Below are 21,111 nucleotides of genomic sequence, written 5' to 3'. Positions count from 1 at the left end.
CGGTTCAGGTGGAGCCCGTCCCATCAGTACAGCTCCTTCCTGTCCCAGAACTGGTGCCAGTGTCCCATGAAAAGGAACCCCTCTTTCCCACACCAGCCCTTTAGCCACATGTTAATTCTCCTGATCTGACTGCTTCTATGCCAATTTGTACGTGGCTTGAGCAATAATCCAGAGATTATTACCCTTGAGGTCCTGCTTTTTAACTTAGATCCTAACGCTTGATACTCTTTCAGCAGGACTTCCTCCCTGTTCCTACCTATGTCGTTTGTTGCAACATGGACAACGACAACTGGATTTATCCCCTCGCTTTTCAAATTCCTCTCCAGTTGCCGTGTGATATCCCTTACCCTGGCACCGGGTAGGCAACACACCCTTCGGATTTCTCATTCTCGGCTGCAGAGGACTCTGCCTATCCCCCTAATTATAGAGTCCCCTATCGCTACAACATTTCTATTCTGCTTTCCCACCCCCCTTGTTGGACAGCCTTCTGAACCATGGTCTGCATTGTTGTCCTCCCTGCAGTCTTTCTCCTTGTCCTCATAGGAAGTGAGTACATTGTACCTGTTGGATAGGACCAGTGTCTGCGGGACCGCCTTCTCAACCTCTCCTAAATCCCTGCTATCTGTCTCCCTCACAGTCACACCCTCCCTTCCCTGAACTTGTGCTTTTCTCTGGGGTGTGACTGTATTGTGGTTAAAACTGCTCAGAAATTCCTCCCCCTCCCTTATGTGTTGGAGTGTCTCCAACTCGCACTCCAGCTCAATGACTCTGAGCCGGAGAGATTCGAGATGGAGACATCTCCTGCAGACGTGTTCGCTCAGGACAGTCTCGCTGTCCATAAACTCCCACATACTGCAGTCCAGACACACAACCTGCCCTGCCATATCTTAGTCTAGCCTTATTTTATTTATTTAATTATTTAAAGTCTTTATTCAATGATTATTTATAGTTATATTAATTCATTTAACTAGTTAAACTATAAATGTAATACAGTATGTTATAGTTTACCGCTCCTAGTTTAAAGCACTGTCTTAGTTTAGAGTGAAAAAAAGCCTTAATACTCACCAACCAATCACTTACCTGCTGTCCTGTGACGTCACACCTTGTTTTTTTTGGAAATTGTAGAAGGTCCCGCCACTGCCTCCGATTGGTCCGTGCTGTTCCTCCACTCTCTCCTTTATGTCCTGCTGCCACCGTTGATACAGCCCTGCCCATGCGTTTTACATTGACAGTCAATTTTGCCAACCCTTTGCCCCTGGCATTCCATCTGCCGGTGCCAATAACTCAAGAATGGGACTCTTAAAGTGAGCTCGCTGGAGGGCAGGCTTCTTTCTTTTTGCAGCTGATAAAAATCAATAGAAACAGCAATGTCAGTGAAGTAACTGTGGAGATGTATCTGTGAAAAAAAGGTTAAGTTTTTGACTGTTCTATAAGGTGCCTGTGATTTTCTGTCCATTTGAAATCAGTGGACAGAAAATCCTGGGCACCGCTGGCACATATTCCCAGAAAATTTTGCCCCATTTTTTACCCACCTCTCCAACCACATTACTGTAATTAAGTCCCTCCAGTCTGCTTTCTGTAGCACTGAGATAGACCTGATCAAGATCACCAATGACATCCTGCGACTATGGCATGCTAGCCCTTCTCATGCTCCTTGACTTCTCCATGGCTTTAGGCACAGCCTTCCATTCCATCCTCCTCCACTACCTCACCTCTGTGGCATCACCCTCTCTTGTTAACATGTCCCAACATAGTCAGTTTGCCTCCTTCAACTGCTTCTTCTCCTGCATTTGCATGGTCACCTCCAGTGCGCTCGAAGACTGCATTCTTGGTCCCATACTGTTCCATTTTGCTGCATCCTGTGTGGTTAGATTCCACGTGTACACTTCATAACCCAGCTATACCTCTCTGCAGCCACCATTGACTCCAGGACTGTTGCCATGATGCCTGATCTGGATGAGAGCTGTTTACGCTGTTTCTTCAGTGCAATTCATCAGTCATTGGTTATTTTCAGGCTGAAGAATGGGTGCGCTTTCAAAAGCATCGTAACATTCAAAAAAATGTACACAATTTAGCTTCAGAAATGAACCCTATGCTGACCAAATAGAAAAAAATTGTCTTTAAAATGGCACTTTATTGCCTGGGCCACTGAGAAATCTAGGATTGGCAAGAAGTCTACTTGCAAAAAGCAATCAATGTAATTCAGACCAAATTTCAAATTGAAACAGAATTTTAAAAAAAACTAATATTCCTTCCTTCAGTGGCCTACTTGTCAAATTCGCACCAAGTTTATATATTCAAAATCAAAGCACTGCTGATATGCCTGCTCTCAAGAGAGTGGCGTGACGGCAGGAAGATGTTCTAAAAATAGAACTGCCATCAAAACTGATCCATATTAACAGTATGCACGAGATTTTTTATATAATAATGTGAAAATACTGTAAGTTTCACATCACATTTGCAATATTTCTTCAAATGGGTAACAATAAAAGCCAATATTTATAAACCGCCAAGAATGTTACATCGAGTTACATCGCGTCTAGAGCACAGAAAAATAGGTGTTTCATTATCAGGCGTGTATTAGTACTGATGTAATTGTCGAATGGCACCGGATAATGGGTATCGATTTCAAGCTGTGCAGGGGATAGTCCTTATGGACTTGGTCATTTCTACTTTTATTGTGCGTGCTCCAGGAGTTGAGTAAAATCAAAAGGACGCTTTACTCACAGTACAGAACTGGCTGTTGGTCAACCAAATATTCAGTGCTGGATGACCAACATATTTTATCATCTGTCTCACTGCACAGTTGTGTTATTGATGATACAATTTAATGACATGGTCCTTGATGTGGTCAAAAAATAGACAAAGCTTGGATTTTAAAATAATATATGAAGAGACCTGTGCATGTTAGCTGTGTAATGACACCATCAAACCTAACAGCACAGAAATTCAGGATCGACCGTTTTTGGACGTGCGGGGGATGTGGGGTAAATATCGATATTGCGCCTTGAACCTCGTTGAAATAGAGCTGGCAAGGTGCTACAGCTTGCCGGTGAAGAGAGGAGAGGATCTGGTGAGAAATCTGGCCCATGCTAGTGCCGCAGCAGTCCTCAGGCAAGTGCGTACGAGGGTAGGATTGGGGATGGTGGGAGATAATCAATTAATCTTCACTGACCAAAAATGACTGCTGGTTCACTCCTGGACAACCAACATATTTTATCATCTGACTCACTGCACACTGTTCTACTATTACTTATGGTTTTATTCACCTTTTAGAATAAAATGTGGGCAGTGTCCTGTACTACCATTCTATTTTCTACTGATTCAAAAGATTGAACTGTCCAATCAGATCTTCTTCATTTAGTAGCACATCAATAAGTCATGCTTTTTATAAACCTACACGAGCTCCGCTACCCACCTCGCTCCATAATGCTGCAAATGGACAGTGTAATTGTGCATTCCTCTTCCAACACGACCAACATTCTTTCAGTACTGGGCCATCAAGCGCAGAGAGCAATAAATGCTTTTTGAAACACACTGGTGATGTTTAATGATGAGCTAATTTAGCAGCTGGGACTGAACAAGCAACTGCTTTGAAGATTGCTGCATGATTTCAACGGAAGCTAGTCACTTCTTATTTCAGCTGTTGTAATACAGCTGTATTTTTTGAAAAGGTTTTTCATCCCTTTTTACGAGATAAATTTGCAAATATTGGGAGGCAATAGATTTTAAAAGTTACATCGATGGGCAGTTGGTTTCCTTATAGAGTTTTATTCTGGAATAAATAAGATAATACTTCAAATATATCTATAGACATATTTGAAATTGGCGTTATTTATTTTTTAAATGAGATTGGAAAGGCAGTTGTGGAAATGGCAGCAGAGATATGATGATTGGTACGAAAACACGCCTTGAATTACTTTTTTAAGCAGCACAATCTGAGATCAAAGGTAAAGGACAGGCTTATCTTTCCATTCAGCTAATTGAACTTGAAATTCTCTTTTCCTCTCCAGCTTAAATCCATACAGCTATGATGAAGGTTGCCTGAGCAGCAGTGAGGATCACATTCCACTGGCTGCACTGCCCCTGCTCGCAATCTCTTCCCCTCAATATCAGGATGCAGTCGCAACAGTGATTAGCAGAGTGAATCAGATTTACAGCGAATTCCTGAAGTCCGAAGATGGAATTGGATTCAATGGACAGGTTAGTCTTAGATCCTTAATGCATTCTATTACAGGTCAGCAGTGGACAATTGTTCAAATATCCAGTATAACTGTTAAGGTGACATCAATGAATCACACTTATAATGTCTATAATGTCCCTTTTTGTATCGAGTTGTACAATAAACCTAAACCCTTTCTCAGGTTATGGCACAATACAGAGAACATGCCATGTTACAGAATGCATGCGACTTGCTGATATACATACGGAGGGCCTTATACCGTTATACATTCTCCTTACCTTTGAGTTTTATTACTTGTTGATGTGACCAGGGTCATTTCTCACCAGTGAGTCTAGATGTCCTGAAAGGTGGGTAACTGTGGTGGGGAATTTAGTCAGGCAACAGAAGGAGGCAGTTGTAGAAGTTAAGGGAATCATGGAGTACTGGAACCTGCCCATCCAGCAGTCAGCCGGAGTACTTTTCAGCTGTGATGGCTTGGGATGACATTCCCAGCATTATCCCCTTATTAATACACAAAAGGAAATTCCAATAACACTTCAATATTGCACATAAAGGGTGGTGAATGTGTGGAATGGACTACACAGAGACGCATTGGAGGCAGATGGTGTGGAAAGGGAGAATTTGATCAATATTTGAGAGGTATTAGTTTCATGGGCCCGCCCGGATGCACTGCACAGTTTTTTTTTCTGGCCCTGTACTTTCTAATGTACCTATACAATGTACCTCTACAATGTACCTATACAATGAAACAGACGGGTAATGTTAGGAACTATGTGGTGCAGTAACTTAGCACACTAACTTTTCACCAATGGCATATGGGCTTAAATCTCCTACAGACTGAGGAGATGAACGTTTCCTTTGTTTAGATGTAAGGGTCCGACAGGAAATGACATTGGGTCATCTCAACCTAATTTCTAGTGGCTACAGGCCCACAGCATAAGCTGCTCATAAAGCTCAATGCAAACATAATTAGATGGTTTTCCTGGGTCTAACTCTGGAAGAAAAATGTAGTGGCACCATCTTTAATCTCAACAAATATTGTACTTTGGACAGAATCCCATCATAAGAGGAAATAACCTTGTAAGACCAAAATAGGTTTTTAAAGATAGCTGTGGTATTCGTTTTTTTTTGGTGGATCGAAAGACAGGAAGAGATTGTAAAGTGAATCAAGAATATAGTGATTCACTCCAACTAGAGATAAGATGGATGGCTTGTCTCAAATAGATAAAATCTGCCTTTGATTTTCTGTTTCCCACTGTGTGTACAAAGTAACTTAATTTATCTTCAAAGACCTAGGCAGTTGGGAATATGTACATAACCTCGGAAACTCGGGCTATTGAATAATGCATAACTACTTCATCATACATATATAATTGATTATATATATATAAAGTTGATATGTGTGTGTTGTGATATATATATGTATATAATTGATGTGTGTGTGTTGTGATACATATATGTCCTAGGGTTTTAGTATAACGAGCAACTAATGCACAACACCTATGATATTTCTCTGCACAATTCAACTAAATTAGTCCAAATAGGAACAGGAGGAGGCCAGTTAGCCCCTCGAGCCTGTTCCGCCATTCAATGAGATCATGACTGATCTGCAACCTAACTCCATATACCCGCCTTTGGCCCATATCCTTTAATAACTTTGGTTAACAAAAATCTATCAATCTCAGATTTAAAATTAACAATTGATCTAGCATCAATTGCCGTTTGCGGAAGAGAGTTACAAACTTCTACCACCCTTTGTATGTTTCCTAATTTCACTCCTGAAAGGTCTGGCTCTGATTGTTAGACTATGCCCCCTAGTCCTAGACTCCCCAACCAGCGGAAATAGTTTCTGTCTTTCTGTCCTACCTGTTCTCCTTAATATCCCCAAATATCATTGCTGTTCACATCACATGTTACAATGCTGCTCCTGATCAAAGCATACATTGGTCCTGGGAGCTGTCCATCAATCACTCTATGGATCCCCAATGCAGGGGCAAAAAATAAAACTGAAACTATTAACTAATAGTAAATAGTTTTAACTTTGTATAAATTATAAAGAATAACTGTAGATCATTAAAGCCAGTTTTTTTGCTGATTTAGCTTTTCTATGTTGTTTTCCATTTTTACTGTCAAAAATGAGAAATTCAGGGGAAAACAGTGAACCTCTCAAAACCCAGATATTTTTTGAGAAAATCAGTTATTTGGAACATTGCTAAAACTCAATAAAACAAAATTGACTCTAAAATCTTGATCTAGAGCAGCAGAAACTGTTAACGGCAACTGATAGATAACAATGAAACAAAATACTGTGTTCAAAATAGAAAATGCTGGAAACCCTCAGCAGGTCAGGCAGTATCTGTGGAGTGAGGAAGGTAGGGTAAACATTTCAAGTTTTATGACCCTTTGACAAAGGGGTCAGTGTACAGGGTCAATGGAGCATGACTGAAATGTTAATCCAACTACCTTCTCACCAAAGATGCTGACGAACTGGCTGAGTGCTTCCTGCATTTTCTGTTTTTATTTCAGATTTCCTGCGTCTGTAGTATTTTGCTTGCACTCAAAACATTTATGCTCCATTGATCAGAAACAACTCTCCCAGTGACTCTTTAAGGCAAAAAGTTTTTTTCCCCAACATCTGCAGCTAAGGCAACCAAAGCTTGACTACTGTGAAGGATTTATCTGTGATAGCTCGGAGATACAAACCGGCAACCAATTATTTGGCAAGCCTTTGCTTGATCAGACCTCATCATAGGAACAGGAGTAAGCCATTCAGCTCCTCAAGCCTGCTCCACCATTCAATTAGATCATAGTTGATCAGGCGTTATGCCTCCATCAATTTATTTCTATTTGGTGGATTTACTGCACCTTCTGAAAATTCTCAAAATGATCAGCTAAACTTCTTAATAAAAATATACTTTTTTTAAATTCTATTATTCCATGTATCCATTTTACCACATGCTATGTTTGGCAACATACTCAAAGCTATGCTTAACTGCACTGGAGACATTTTCCTATAAAGGCTGAATAAAAATACAAGTCATGGTAAATTGCAAGTTTATTTATCTTAGTCAGCTAACTGCTGAACTCACCCCGAGTCTTGACTCGCTTGAAAGAATTTGGCACTGAAAATAACATCCCACGATGCGGACGCCTCAAGTTAATAATATCATCACACGCATCCCAGGACTCCATTTTCAGTGTGAAGACCGAGGATAATTTTCTGTTTTTAATGCGAAAGTCATGAGAGAATCAGTTTCTACTGAGCCAGCAACCCAAAAGTATCTGAATTTAGAAATTCCTAGGCGATGAAGATTACAAAGTATTAACAGCACCAGAAACAGGCCATTCAAAATTCCAAAGGCGATAAAGATTACAAAGTATTAACAGCACAGAAACAGGCCATTCAGCCCAATAGGTCCCTGCCAGTGTTTATGCTGCACATGAGCCTCCTCCCACCTTTCTTCACTTAACTTCATCAACATATCCTTCTATTCCTTTTTCCCTCATGTGCTTATCTAGCTTTCCCTTGAGTACATCTATGCTATTTGTCTCAACTACTCTCTGTGGTAGCATGGTCCACATTCTTACCACTCTCTGGGTAAATAAGTTTCTCCTGAATTCCCTGTTGAATTTATTAGTGATTACCGTATCTCTTCCTCTATATATATATATATATATAATAAAAGGATCTGTCCGTCTGTCTGCGTGTCTGTCTGTCTGTGTGTATGTCCGGGCTTAACTCAAAGGTTATAGAGCGTACCTACACATATGTTATATCAAAAGAAAGCTTATGATTAAGGGAGTGTCATAGGCATATTTACTTTTTGGTCAGACAAAAATTGTTCGGACATTATACAATAAACGTTCAAAAAACGGACAAAATCCGCTCATTAGCGGTTGACCAATCCTACGGGGGAATCTGCTCATTAGCGTTGAGTGATGTGAAGGTTGACCAATCCTACGGGGGGAGCGCGCTGCGTCACAGGGGGCGTTTCATGGCATGTGTGGGCGGGGCCTAATCCTTCAAACTGCCGTTAGTGCGGGAGCGGGAAAAGCAAGCTGCGGCCATTGTTAGTTTGGGCGTGTTGCTAACTCTGCCTCTGTCCGACCATGGGCCCCAGTCGCACCCTCACCCTCCTCCTCCTCCTTCTCTCCGCTTTCTCCCCTCTCTCCTGTCACCCCGGCCTCTCCGCTCTGCAGGATGTCACTGCCGAGCTCTTCGGGTCGGAGGCCCGGGGCACCGTGGCCGCTTTCGGAGTAGCCTGGGTAGGACTGATTTACAGGTGAGGAGGGTGTTTGTTGTTCACGTTGGGCGGCGGGCCGGAGCAGGAGCTCAGCTCGGGTGACTTGGGCCGGGCCTCTTCCTCTCTTCTCTATCTCCTTCCCTCACTCTCTCCTTCTCTCTCTCTCTCTCTCTCGCTCTCTCCTTCCCTCTCTCTCTCCTTCCCTCTCTCTGTCTCTCTCTCCTTCCCTCTCTCTCTCTCTCCTTCCCTCTCTCTCCCGCTCTCTCTCCTTCCCTCTCTCTCTCTGTCTCTCTCTCCTTCCCCCTCTCTCTCTCTCTCTCCTTCCCTCTGTTTCTCTGTCTCTCTCTCCTTCCCTCTCTCTCCTTCCCTCTCTCTCTCTCTCCTTCCCTCTCTCTCTCTGTCTCTCTCTCCTTCCCTCTCTCACTCTCTCTCCTTCCCTCTCTCTGTCTCTCTCCTTCCCTCTGTCTCTCTCTCCTTCCCTGTCTCTCTCTCTCTCTCCTTCCCTCTCTCTGTCTCTCTCTCCTTCCCTCTCTCTCTCCTTCCCTCTCTCTCTCTCTCCTTCCCTCTCTCTCTCTCCTTCCCTCTCTCTCTCCTTCCCTCTCTCTCTCTCTCTCTCTCTCCTTCCCTCTCTCTCTCTCTCTCCTTCCCTCTCTCTCTCTCCCCTTCCCTCTCTCTCTCCTTCCCTCTCTCTCTCTCTCTCTCCTTCCCTCTCTCTCTCTCCTTCCCTCTCTGTCTCTCTCTCTCCTTCCCTCTCTCTCTGTCTCTCTCGCCTTCTCTCTCTCTCCTTCCCTCTCTCTCTCTCTCTCTCCTTCCCTCTCTCTCTCTCTCTCCTTCCCTCTCTCTCTCTCCCCTTCCCTCTCTCTCTCCTTCCCTCTCTCTCTCTCTCTCTCCTTCCCTCTCTCTCTCTCCTTCCCTCTCTGTCTCTCTCTCTCCTTCCCTCTCTCTCTGTCTCTCTCGCCTTCTCTCTCTCTCTCCTTCCCTCTCTCTCTCTCTCTCTCCTTCCCTCTCTCTCTCTCCTTCCCTCTCTGTCTCTCTCTCCTTCCCTCTCTCTCTCTGCTTCCCTCTCATCTCTCTCTCCTTCCCTCTCTCTCTCTCTCCTTCCCTCTCTGTCTCTCTCTCTCCTTCCCTCTCTCTCTCTCTCCTTCCCCCTCTCTCTCTCTCCTTCCCTCTCTCTCTCTCTCTCCTTCCCTCTCTCTCTCTCTCCTTCCCTCTCTGTATCTCTCTCTCCTTCCCTCTCTCTCTCCTTCCCTCTCTCTCTCTCCTTCCCTCTCTCTCTCTCCTTACCTCTCTCTCTCCTTCCCTGCAATGTCAATTAACAAGGCACAGGGGCAGACTTTGAACCGGCACCGCCGGGCACTCCAGCTAGTATGTTATAAATCTCATCATCATCAAGAAACTACTCATGAAATAACACTGGTCGGCCAGCTGGTGGCGCCGTCCAAGGAGTATAAATACTCGGGCATGGGCCCAGCTTGCCCAGGGACATTTTGTAAGACAGGAACTAGTGAAGTACAACTAGACCTCCATGTTCTGAAACAAGTTGATTAAGGCCTTGCTTTATACTCAAACCAAATGCGTAGTGAGTTTTATTACGTCAGTATATTTATGGCCCCTAGTTCTGGTCTTGCCCACAAGTGGAAACATGTTCTCTACATCTACCCTATCAAACCTTTTCATAATCTTACAGACCTCTTATCAGGTCACCCCTCAGTCTTCTCTTTTCTAGAGAAAAGAGTCCCAGCCGATTCAATCTTTCCTGATAGGTATAACCTCTCAGTTCTGGTATCATTCTAGTAAATCTTTTTTGCACCTTTTCCAGTGCCGCTATATCGATTTTATAATATGAAGACCAGAACTGTTCACAGTGTGATCTAGCTACGGTTAATGAATCTGCTTTTCAATTCCATCCCTCTAGAAATATACCCCAAGTGCTTTGTTTGCTTTTTTATGGCCTTATTAACCTGCGTCGCTACTTTTAGTGATTTGTGTATCTGTACCCCCAGATACCTCTGTTCCTCTACCCCATTTAGACACTTAGGGGTCAAAATTGGGTCCCGCCCCCTTTGGGGCGCTAACTTCGCCCCGAAAAAGTTAGTGCTCCCGCGCCCAAAATTTACTAGTAGTGCCCCAAGAGTGAGGCGGGACACTACTGAAGCGCCCCGCCTCCCTCTTGGGGCATGCGAGTGAATATTGAGGCGCTATCTGCAGCAGCACCACCCGCTGAGGCACGTCATGCCGCAGTACTGCAGGCCTTCCTCCCCTTATTAAAGGAGAGAGGCCTAGCGCAGCGCGACTTGGGGCCCAGCTGGGCCACCAGGGATCGGAGTGCCAGCAAAAGAGCCCGGCACTCAAGAGAAGTACCGGGCTCACGGAGCGCAGCTGGCACCCCGCGGGGGGGCTGCACAGGAGGCCAGGGACAGCAACGTGGGGAGGTGCTGGCAGGCGGCCAGCAACGAAAATGGCTGCCCAGCACATCCCCTTTAATTTGCGCAGCTCAAGCCGCAGGTCGGCCCCCTTGACCCTGTCGGACATAGCGTCCGGCGGTAAGTCAGGGGGCGCTACCGAAGATCGTGGCCTAGGTGTGAGCGGGGTGCTGCTCATGGCGATGACGTCATCACCGGAGGCGCAGCGCCGCGGGGCGCTAACGGTTACCGGCGTCGCTAACCTCCCGCTGAATTTTGCGGGAGGCGTTAGCAGCGCCGTGCCCAGGCGCTAGTTGCTTTGTTAGCACTGTAGGAATTAACAAATTCCTACAAATAACGGAGATCGACACAGGAGAGCAATTAAACAGGTCTTTACTCAAGGGAGATGCCACAGGGACTGCTTGGGCAGCCCCGTGGTTTGCGACGTGACGTCATCATGTTTGCCCGCGTTTTCCCGCGCTCTTAAAGGGGCCACGCCCCGTACATGCAAACTCTATATACAAAACACAGTAATGCCTAACACAATGGTACAGGTTTAGGCTGGTGTTAGAACATCATTAAAGGGAATTATATACAGTTATCCAGAGTCATTCAGTGGTTCTGCCACATGCGCCCCCCCCAGAATTCACTTTAACGGACAAAGTCAAATGGTGAGGGGGTCTGACAAGCCTGTCAGAACGACTCCTGTACTCTCGAGGCGGCTGGCGGTTTGGCGGGCGGTTGCACTTGATCTGCCATAACGACGATGGGTGGTCGACCCCGTCTCGGCAGTTGTGCTGTCTCGACGGGGCGGTCGAGGTCTAAATGCGCTGGTTTTAAGCGGTCGACCGGTTTACCACCGACATCTACCGTGAAGGTTTTGTCCCCTGCTTCCAACACACGGAAGGGACCGGTATATGGGGCCTTGAGCGGATCCCTATGTGCATCATGGCGAATAAAAACGTATTCCGCCTTGTGAAGCTCCGTGGGAACGTGTGACCTCTGCAGCCTGTGGTGCGAAGTGGTCACCGGTGTGAAACATCTGTCCGCCTCTTGGTGACTAGCAAGTTGGGCAGACGCGGACCATGGCTCTGTCGGTGTTGGTAGGAAGTCACCTGGGACTCGCAGCGGCTGACCATAGACAAGTTCCGCTGATGAAGAGTGAAGGTCTTCTTTGGGGGCCGTGCGAAGGCCCAACAGGACCCACGGTAGCTTGTCTGCCCATCCAGCGTCCTGGAGGCTGGCCCTCAGGGCGGCTTTCATTGAACGGTGGAAGCGTTCGCAGAGGCCATTCGCCTGTGGGTGGTAGGCTGTGGTGCGGTGTAATTTGACACCGAGTCCTTGGGCCATTGCATTCCAGAGTTCGGAGGAGAACTGCGGTCCCCTGTCCGATGAAATATCTGCGGGCACTCTGAAACGGGCGATCCAGGAGGAAATGAACGCCCTGGCCACGTCCGCCGAAGTAGTGGATGATGGGGGGACCGCCTCTGGCCATCTGGTGGTGCGGTCAACCATGGTCAGGATGTGTGAAAAACCATGGGAGGGTGGGAGTGGTCCTACCAGGTCCACATTGACATGGTCAAAACGTCGCTCCGGAACTGGGAAGGCGGCCAACGGAGTTTTGATGTGGCGCTGTACCTTAGCCTTTTGGCAGACCACGCAGGTGTTGGCCCAGTCGCGGACATCTTTGTGCATGCCATGCCATATGAATTTCGCTGACATCAGTTTCTGAGAGGCCTTCATTCCAGGGTGTGACAACCCATGTATGGCGTCGAACATTTTGTGTCGCCAGATGACCGGCACGACAGGGCAAGGATCCTGTACGGAGACGTCACACAACAGCGTGGTACCTGCCGAATGGAACTTGACATCGGCCAACTGGAGGCCAGTGATGGCCGTTCTGTAAGCCTGGACTTCCGGGTCTGAGGCTTGGTCGGCTGCCATGAGGGCGTAGTCGATGCCCAAATGAACCGTATTGACAATCGCGCGGGAGAGGCAGTCTGCCACCAGGTTGTCCTTACCGGCCACGTGCCATATATCTGTGGTGAATTCGGATATGTAGGTCAGTTGACGCTGCTGTCGGGCTGACCACGGTTTGGTGGTCTTGGACATGGTAAAGGACAGTGGCTTATGGTCCACAAAGGCGGTGAAAGGACATCCTTCCAGAAGGAACCGACAATGGCGGATGGCCAGAAAAAGGGCGAGCAACTCCCGGTTGAACATGCTGTATGCTCTCTCGTTCTGCCGTAGTTGACGACTGAAGAATGCCAACGGCTGCCACATCCCGTTCACCCACTGCTGTTGCACGGCACCGAATGCGTAGTCCGACGCGTCGGTGGTGAGGGCGATGGTGGCTCCTGGCAGCGGGTGCACCAGCATGGTGGTGTTGGCTAAGGCGCTTTTGGTGTCGGCAAATGCTCGGGCCATGTCCTCCGTCCAGTCTACCGGGTTCTTGCCAGTCTTGCCCTTGAGGGCCTCGTACAGGGGCTGCATGAGTAGTGCCGCCTTAGGCACGAAACGGTGGTAAAAGTTTACCATGCCTAGGAATTCCTGCAGAGCCTTTATGTTCTGCGGGCGTGGAAAAGATGTCACCGCCTCTACCTTCAAAGGTAAAGGAACCGCTCCCTCTGCGGTGATGCAATGCCCCAGGAAATCAATTTGGTGCAGGCCAAACTGACACTTGGCCGGGTTGATAATCAGGCCGTGTTGGCTGAGGCGTCGAAAAAGGGTGTGTAGGTGACAGGTATGTTCTTCCTTGGTAGGACTGGCAATGAGAATATCGTCCAGGTAGACGAAGAGGAACTTGAGGTCCCGCAGCACGGAGTCCATCAGGCGTTGGAAAGCCTGGGTGGCGTTCTTTAACCCAAACGGCATCCGTAAAAACTCGAAGAGGCCGAATGGGGTGATGACTGCGGTCTTCTGGACGTCTTGTGGATGAACTGGGACCTGGTGGTAGCCCCGGACGAGGTCGACTTTTGAGAACACGGTGCTCCCTGCCAAATGGGCAGAGAAATCCTGGATATGGGGGATCGGGTACCGATCAGGAGTGGTGGCGTCGTTTAGCCGTCGATAGTCGCCGCATGGCCGCCATCCGCCGCCAGGCTTCGGGACGATATGGAGGGGCGAAGACCAGGGACTATTCAACCGGCGAATAATCCCTAACCTTTCCATGGTTGCGAACTCCGCCTTTGCGACCGCCAGCTTGCCAGGTTCCAGGCGCCGGGCCCGCGTGTAGACCGGGGGGCTGTTGGTGGTGATGTGGTGTTCCACACCATGTTTCTTGGCTGTGGAGGAGAACGTGGGTCTTGTCAGATCGGGGAATTCGCTGAGCAGGCGGGTGAACTCATCAGGAGTCGGGAACGTACAGGAGATGGTGCGTGACGTAGTGTTACTGCGGTAACACGGAAGAGAATTAAAAGTTGCTGCGTTAATCAGCCGTCGGTTCCTAACGTCGACCAGGAGGCTGTTGGCGCACAGGAAATCCGCGCCGAGGAGGGGCTGGGAAACTTTGGCCGTAACAAACTCCCAGTGAAAACGTTGCCCCCCGAGGCACAACTCCACTCGCCGTCTGCCGAAGGTCCGAATAGTTCCGCCATTGGCCGCTTCAAGGGCGGGGCCGTGATTCCCCGTCTGCACATCGAGGGCGGACGCGGGTAAAATGCTGCACTGCGCTCCGGTGTCGCACAGAAAACGACGACCGGAGAGAGTATCAGTGATGAACAGCAATTTTCCCGCGTTGCCGACCGCCATCGCGGCCGCGGGGTACCCGTTAGACCCGTTCCTCGGTGGTCGCAGTGTAAGTTGTTTTTTGGGGGGAAAACTGCAGGGAGAGCGGCAACGCTTCACCTTCGCGCCGAACTGTGCATGGTAGAAACACAGCCCAGCAGGCTGATGAGCTGGGGTGGCGTCTGCGGGGGATGGGTACCTCGTGGCGGTGCAATACTGCCGAGTTACAATGAAAATTTTGTTATCCTCCGCAGCGAGTGTTGCGCAGTCTTCAGTTTCAGATCCGGCCAGGGCAGCTTGTACCTGTTCAGGCAGTTGGCTGAGGAAAATCTCGCGGAAGAGGAAACATTCCCGTTCTGAGCCCAGGAGTGAGCATTTGGCTCATCAACTCTGAAGGCTTGGAGTCCCTGAGCCCGGGCATAGCGAATAATCGACGGGCGCGCTCCAATTTTGTGAGCCCGAAAACCTGCAGTAACCGCGCTTTGAGGGTTTCATACTTGCGCTCCGTTGGGGGGTTTTCGAGGAGGCTGACGATCCGAGAGGTGGTAGAGCTGTCGAGTGCGGAGACCACATAAAGATATTTGGTCTGATCCGCATCGATGTTCCTCAGGGCGAACTGGGCCTCGACCTGAATAAACCACGAGGGCGCTTGCTGCTCCCAGAACTGCGGTAGCTTTAGCGAAACGGTGTTCGCTTCCATGCTGTGCTCTTCTTTTGTGAAAACGTTCACAAAAATGGGGTCACCAATGTAGGAATTAACGAATTCCTACGAATAACTGAGATCGACACAGGAGAACAATTAAACAGGTCTTTACTCAAAGGAGATGCCACAGGGACTGCTTGGGCAGCCCCGTGGTTTGCGACGTGACGTCATCGCGTTTGCCCGCGTTTTCCCGCGCTCTTAAAGGGGCCACGCCCCGTACATGCAAACTCTATGTACAAAACACAGTAATGCCTAACACAATGGTACAGGTTTAGGCTGGTGTTAGAACATCGTTAAAGAGAATTATATACAGTTAGCCAGAGTCATTCAGTAGTTCTGCCACAGCACCCTCTTAGGGAGGCGCAAATCACCCGAATTTTTCCCCCTTATTTTCCAAGGAGAATGTGGCCTCCTTATTCTTCCTACCAAAATGTATTACTTCGCACTTATCTGTATTCTTGAAGGTTGATGACAGTGATTAGCTTTTGAAACTTTTCTATCATATTTAGGAGGTGCTGCGGCCCTGGAACACTTTGCAGATTATAGCGCCTATATTAATTCTTAGCCCTGAACCCAGAGATTAAACTCCAGTAAACATGCAGTGATTATATGCAACTTTAATCCTTCGGGTAGATGTGGTCATAAATCAGCCACGTGAAGCATCCTTGTTGTCAGTGTTCATGATAGCATCTGATTTTTTTTAAAGTGCAAAAATAAAACAATTTCCTTGGGAACTTCAAACTAAATATTTAGAAAAATAATGCATTCATGATAGTGCTTAACATGATCCTGTATTTTCATCAGGATTCAGGTGACAGTTCTAAACTATTCAATAGTTTCCCTGATGATTTATGATAACACCTGGATCTTCAATGGTATTACAACCTGGTACTTACTCATGCGTATCTGTTAGTCTCTTAAATCAATATCATTATATGTGCAGTGATTATAAGTTAGAGACAGCCTTATGCATTATGCATAGATAATAACATTAGCCCCGATTTTAACGCAGGCTGGGAATCGAGGGGACAGGGATCTGGGTGAGCAGCAAACCCCAGTGACCTCGGCAGCATAAGGCCTGGGTGACTTTAACTCCCGGGCCTCATCTGTATGTCCCCGGTCAGGTACCCGCCCGAGAGTCTGCTGCTGGGATCCGAAGGTACAGCCCCCGACACTCGGGTAAGTGTCAGGGAGGGGGTTTCAGTAGGGCTTTGTGATCGGAATCGGGGGGCGGGGAGGGAAGCCTGGGGCGGGAGAGGCCTACACTTTCCTTGTGGGACTGCTGGCAGAAATAGCACATTTAAAGAAAGGCCTCGCTGATTTCCAATGAGTGTCCATGCTGCCCACTCAGAAGAGCAAGGCTAAAATTGAAGACCGCAGGAAGGGAGCGAGTCGGCAGCGGGTAAGTCTCCTGGGCGATTTTACCTGCTTGTCCACTGGGCAAGCAAATAAGCAATTACGCTTCGCCAACCTCGGTCCATGGCATCGACCATGCTATATGACTCCATTCCAAGCATCAGAGAGTTCCACTGGATTGTGACTAATCTGATAGAGCCCAGATTAACTGAGCACAACCCCATGGTCTCCTCCAATCCTGAGCAGGTTCCTCCCTGACCTCGATCCTGATCTTCAGTTTACAGGGACTCTGACTCAAGATGGGTGACATGACCAAATTCTGCCCAACGGATGGGCAGGTTAAAAATCACTCCTTATGATCAAGATGAGCGGAGAACAAGTTTGGAGTTGGAGAATGTGATTATGGACTTAATTGATGATGAAAGCAGTTCGTAAGAGAATATCCCTTCTGGCCTTGGCACACAGATCATTAAAAGTAACTGAAGAAACAGTTGAATAATGTTAACTGTGTATTACATTTGTTAGTTCAATTGCAACAAGTTATTTGCTAGCTAAACACGGTTTAACCTGTTATTATATTCATGAGTTTCATGGGGAGAGGGAGCAAACACCAATGGAACCCACCATCGGTGATTGGCAGTTGCCCGCGGTTTGAAGGTTGAGCTGGGGTGTGGCAGCACTTCTGCATGTTGTATAACTCTCCGAGGATAATGGAGGTGTCCCTGTTGGCAAAGATTACATTCACACTGCCAATATGGGACACAAACTCACAAGTGTGATATTCAATATAATGAAACCTAGTTATATCTCCTGATGTAGGATATGGCTACATAGAGAACAGTAATTAAACAGGAAAAAATCTGCTATTACATTAAGTTTCTGTATTGTGGGTTTAAGTACATGGAGTGTGGTAATTCACACAGGAAGAAACCTGCTATTACATATGACTGACCTGGTGTAAGCTGCAATGCTGTGGAGAATGGTAATTATACAGTGTGAAACCTGCAATTATGTTTGGCTCTCCCATTGCGCCTATGAATACATGGGGAAAGGTAGTTACACTGGATGAAACCTACTATTTGACTCTCCCTTTGTGGAGTTTGAGGACATGGGGAGTGGTAATTACACTGGAAGAAACCTGCTGTTGCATTTGGCTCTCCCAATATGTGCTATGAGCACACAGAGGTAATAGCTAACACAGTATGAGAACCAGTATGGCCACCTCTCAGCTCAAACACCCTTATAGATTGAATGGAGTTGTGTTTTAAAGGAGATTATTATTTGTTTTTGTTCTGTCTCCAATAGGTTTGCTTAATTGGTGACTGTGTTGGAGGAATTCTGGGATTTGATGCCTTGTGTTACAGTGCCCATACGACATGTGAAAGCCAGAACAGCAGCAGGAGGGGGAGTATTGGTAGTATACAGGTACCAGAAACTTTACAGGTATATTACATTAAATACTCACTAAAGTTGAAAATTTCAACTAACCCAGCACACAGAACGCAAATGATGGACAATAGGTTCAAATCTATCAGGTAATAACATTGATCTAATTGATATTCCACTCAAAGCTGTGCTCAGCATGAGGATACTATATGTGGCATAAACGTCCTCTTCTTTCTCTAAGTGTTTCATACTAATGCTGATACTAACCCTTTTGAGGACAACAGTAGTGTCTTTGCTCCTTATCAATATGAACAAAATGTTGATCTTCGCACTGTTGAGGAATAGTAGATATCTGTCTAATTTTGAAGAAGATTTTCTATCTGTAGCTTTAGACAGAATCATGTTCTGCAAAGGAAACTAATGAACAAAGGGTTAATTCTGTCTTATGATTCTCGTATTCTGTTTGCTAATTACTTTTTTTTATTCTACAAAAGGACAACACACTTTTAACTGATGAACCTGGATCCGACTTAAGCTCCAGCAAACGACTTAGCAAAAGCAATATTGACATCTCAGGGATTGATGCTGAGGAACCAAGGAAACCATTGCCAAGGAAACAGAGTGACTCTTCTACCTATGACTGTGATACCATAACACAGCATCAGGCTTTTCTGTCAAGGTAGCAGTGACAGAGGTTGCCAATCAGAATTGAATAGAATTGTTGGGGAAAGGGATGGTGATACTTAGCACTTAGTTTATAAACCATGAAAAGCAATTCATAGCTGGGGGTTTTAAATTTATTATTTCAGGGCCATGTTTTTAAACTATCATATGGTTTGGTGGCTTGGAATATTCATTCATTCCATCCATGTCAGTGTTTCTTGTCTCCTGTCAAGCCAGTGACTCATGCTGGCATACTATTCCCTCTGCATCTACAGCTTTCCAGTATCTTGCCCAATTGGCCATTCTTTACGTCTGAATTTAGATGGTGTGTGTTGGCTGGCTACTCAACAGAAGGCAGCACAATTTAACCTGTCCCCGTCTTTGATCGACATGTATAAGTACATTACAGCAGCACTCGCTTGACACCAATCAAGTGCGAGAACTCTAAGTGATTTTCCCTGACCTAGCCCAGTGATTTTGACAGCACCTCCCAGCCCTGCAACATCTCCCAAAGAGAAGAAGAGCAACAATCTCATGGGAACACTATCACCTCCAAGTTCCTCTCCTATGTCATGATTTGGACACATAGGGCTAGATTTTGATACTGGAGGTGTGTAGGAGGCAGGACTACAACTTTTGGGGTTGTAGTCCCGCCTCCATCAAGTTGTGGCCAACCCACGCGATTTTCACTTGATTGACCTTGTTGAGCCCGCCCAGCGAGCTCAGCAGGCCAATTAAGGGCCACCCGGCAACAGGTGACGTTACAGATTGATATTTCATCTGTCAAGAGCTTTTGACAGATGAAATATCAGCGTTTGACAGCTCTTTGAAGCTGTCAAACACTGACAATCTGTACACTAAGTTAATACCTTCCTCTCAGGCTGATTTAGAGATCTCTCCAGAACAGAAAGCTGAATGCTGCAACTTTTGACAGCTCGCGGCCATTCTGCTTTCCGTGCCGGTGAGATGAGGGACTCCCGAGACCTGAAGGAAGGAAGGCTGTAAAGGTGAGTAAAGGTAATTAAACTTCTTTAAACACTTTACACACACCAAACACACTTACCTCTGCACTCATGCTCCCATCACTCACCTGAACACCGGACATCTCAGAGCCCTTCAGCCTGACGGTCCGCCTCATTATCTTGCCATGGTTTGGAGCCGTCGGGAATCCCACACTTCAGGAATAAAAATAGGAATTAGGCTAAAAACTGCCTGTTAACTACCTGTTAACAGGCAGTTAATTAGCACTAATCCCCTTCCCGCCTCGGGGAGGCGACTCCCAGCACAGGTCGGGTATCCGCCTCCTTTGAAACTGGCATGGTTGGGGGCGGGATGGTTTCGTGCCCCCCGATTTCGCGATTTTAACCCCCCACACACCTCCAATCCCGCCTCCACGGCCCAATGAAAATCCTGCCCATATTGTCTTTTGCTTTATTGTTTCTGGGCCAATATCCTGAAATTTCCTACCTATCATTATCATAGAAGCACTATCAACACAAAGACTACAGCAGTTCAAGAAGATGGCCCACCACCACCATCTTAGGGCAACAATGGATGGGCAATAAATGCAGGCCTTGTCAGTGTTGGCCATGTCCTGTGAACAAATATGTAAAAATATGAGTTCAATTTTAGCCCTTCACTACTGCCATGCAGAACTGAAGAATTGATCTAGCAATCTTCTTTATCTTTATGGCTCCATACCAGTGGAACAGAAACTCCACAATGCATTCCTTTTGTGATAAAAATTGCTCCCTCAGTCCTATTTATCATTTCCGCTACCTCAGGAATTTCCCCCCTTTTCCAGGATGTTTCCTTCAACCAACTGCTGGAAGGATGTGGAAGAGCAGTTTGTGTTGACTTATTCTTTGGTCTTCTCTCTCGTCTGCAGGAAGTACATCAGGGTAGGAACTGGTATGCATTGCATTCATTTATTGGGTGTAAAATACACGTAGAGCACAACAATTTAGCAGTGGAATGGCCTGCACCCACTCTGTGAAGGCGATGTCCCCGGGTGGACGCCTAACAGGTGTCATGTTCCTTGAATATGTTAGCTGGCGCCTAATGCCCATTGAGGTCCCCTTGGTGCTATTAGTCAATGATGAGCAGGGTAGGCCTTGGCCTCATGACAACGCTGGTAGCTCACCCTGATAATGTTCATGAGGCCCAAGAACCAGCTTCCAATGATACTTGGGCATCTTGGTTCAGTTACACACTGCTTACATAGCAACGTGTCAATACCCGAAAACAGGCCCAGAATGATTTTTACCCGATTATTTCTATTCAATACCTGTCCCAGCCAGCTTGGCAGAGATCAGGAACTCATTACATGGGGAACTGTGGACAAGAATCCATCAACACACCCACTCTGGTGTGTTGTGCTGTATCACTCAGTCTGTTCCATTATTTTTAGTAATCGTCAATGAATTGGAGCATACTTTGAGTTCTCTA

At 46.6% G+C, this 21,111-nt stretch overlaps 1 protein-coding gene across 4 annotated transcripts in view; it reads left to right on the top strand.

The window, feature by feature from the left end:
• Positions 1–21,111, top strand: part of LOC147102522 (membrane-associated phosphatidylinositol transfer protein 3-like) — a 495,678-nt gene that overhangs the window by 322,557 nt on the left and 152,010 nt on the right. For all 4 annotated transcript variants that reach the window (XM_085965038.1, XM_085965039.1, XM_085965037.1 and 1 more), the window contains 3 exons: positions 4,014–4,203; positions 17,920–18,039; positions 18,495–18,679. In XM_085965038.1, coding sequence (XP_085821164.1) covers positions 4,014–4,203; positions 17,920–18,039; positions 18,495–18,679 — 495 coding nt within the window. The remainder of the gene's footprint in view (positions 1–4,013; positions 4,204–17,919; positions 18,040–18,494; positions 18,680–21,111) is intronic.

The sequence above is a fragment of the Somniosus microcephalus genome, chromosome 22 (genome assembly GCF_052327205.1).
Source record: "Somniosus microcephalus isolate GS21.2 chromosome 22, FLI_Smic_1.0, whole genome shotgun sequence".
Taxonomy (NCBI): Eukaryota; Metazoa; Chordata; class Chondrichthyes; order Squaliformes; family Somniosidae; genus Somniosus; species Somniosus microcephalus.
The sequence above is the reverse complement of the archived record's forward strand: the minus strand, read 5'-3'. Positions and strand labels throughout refer to the sequence as shown.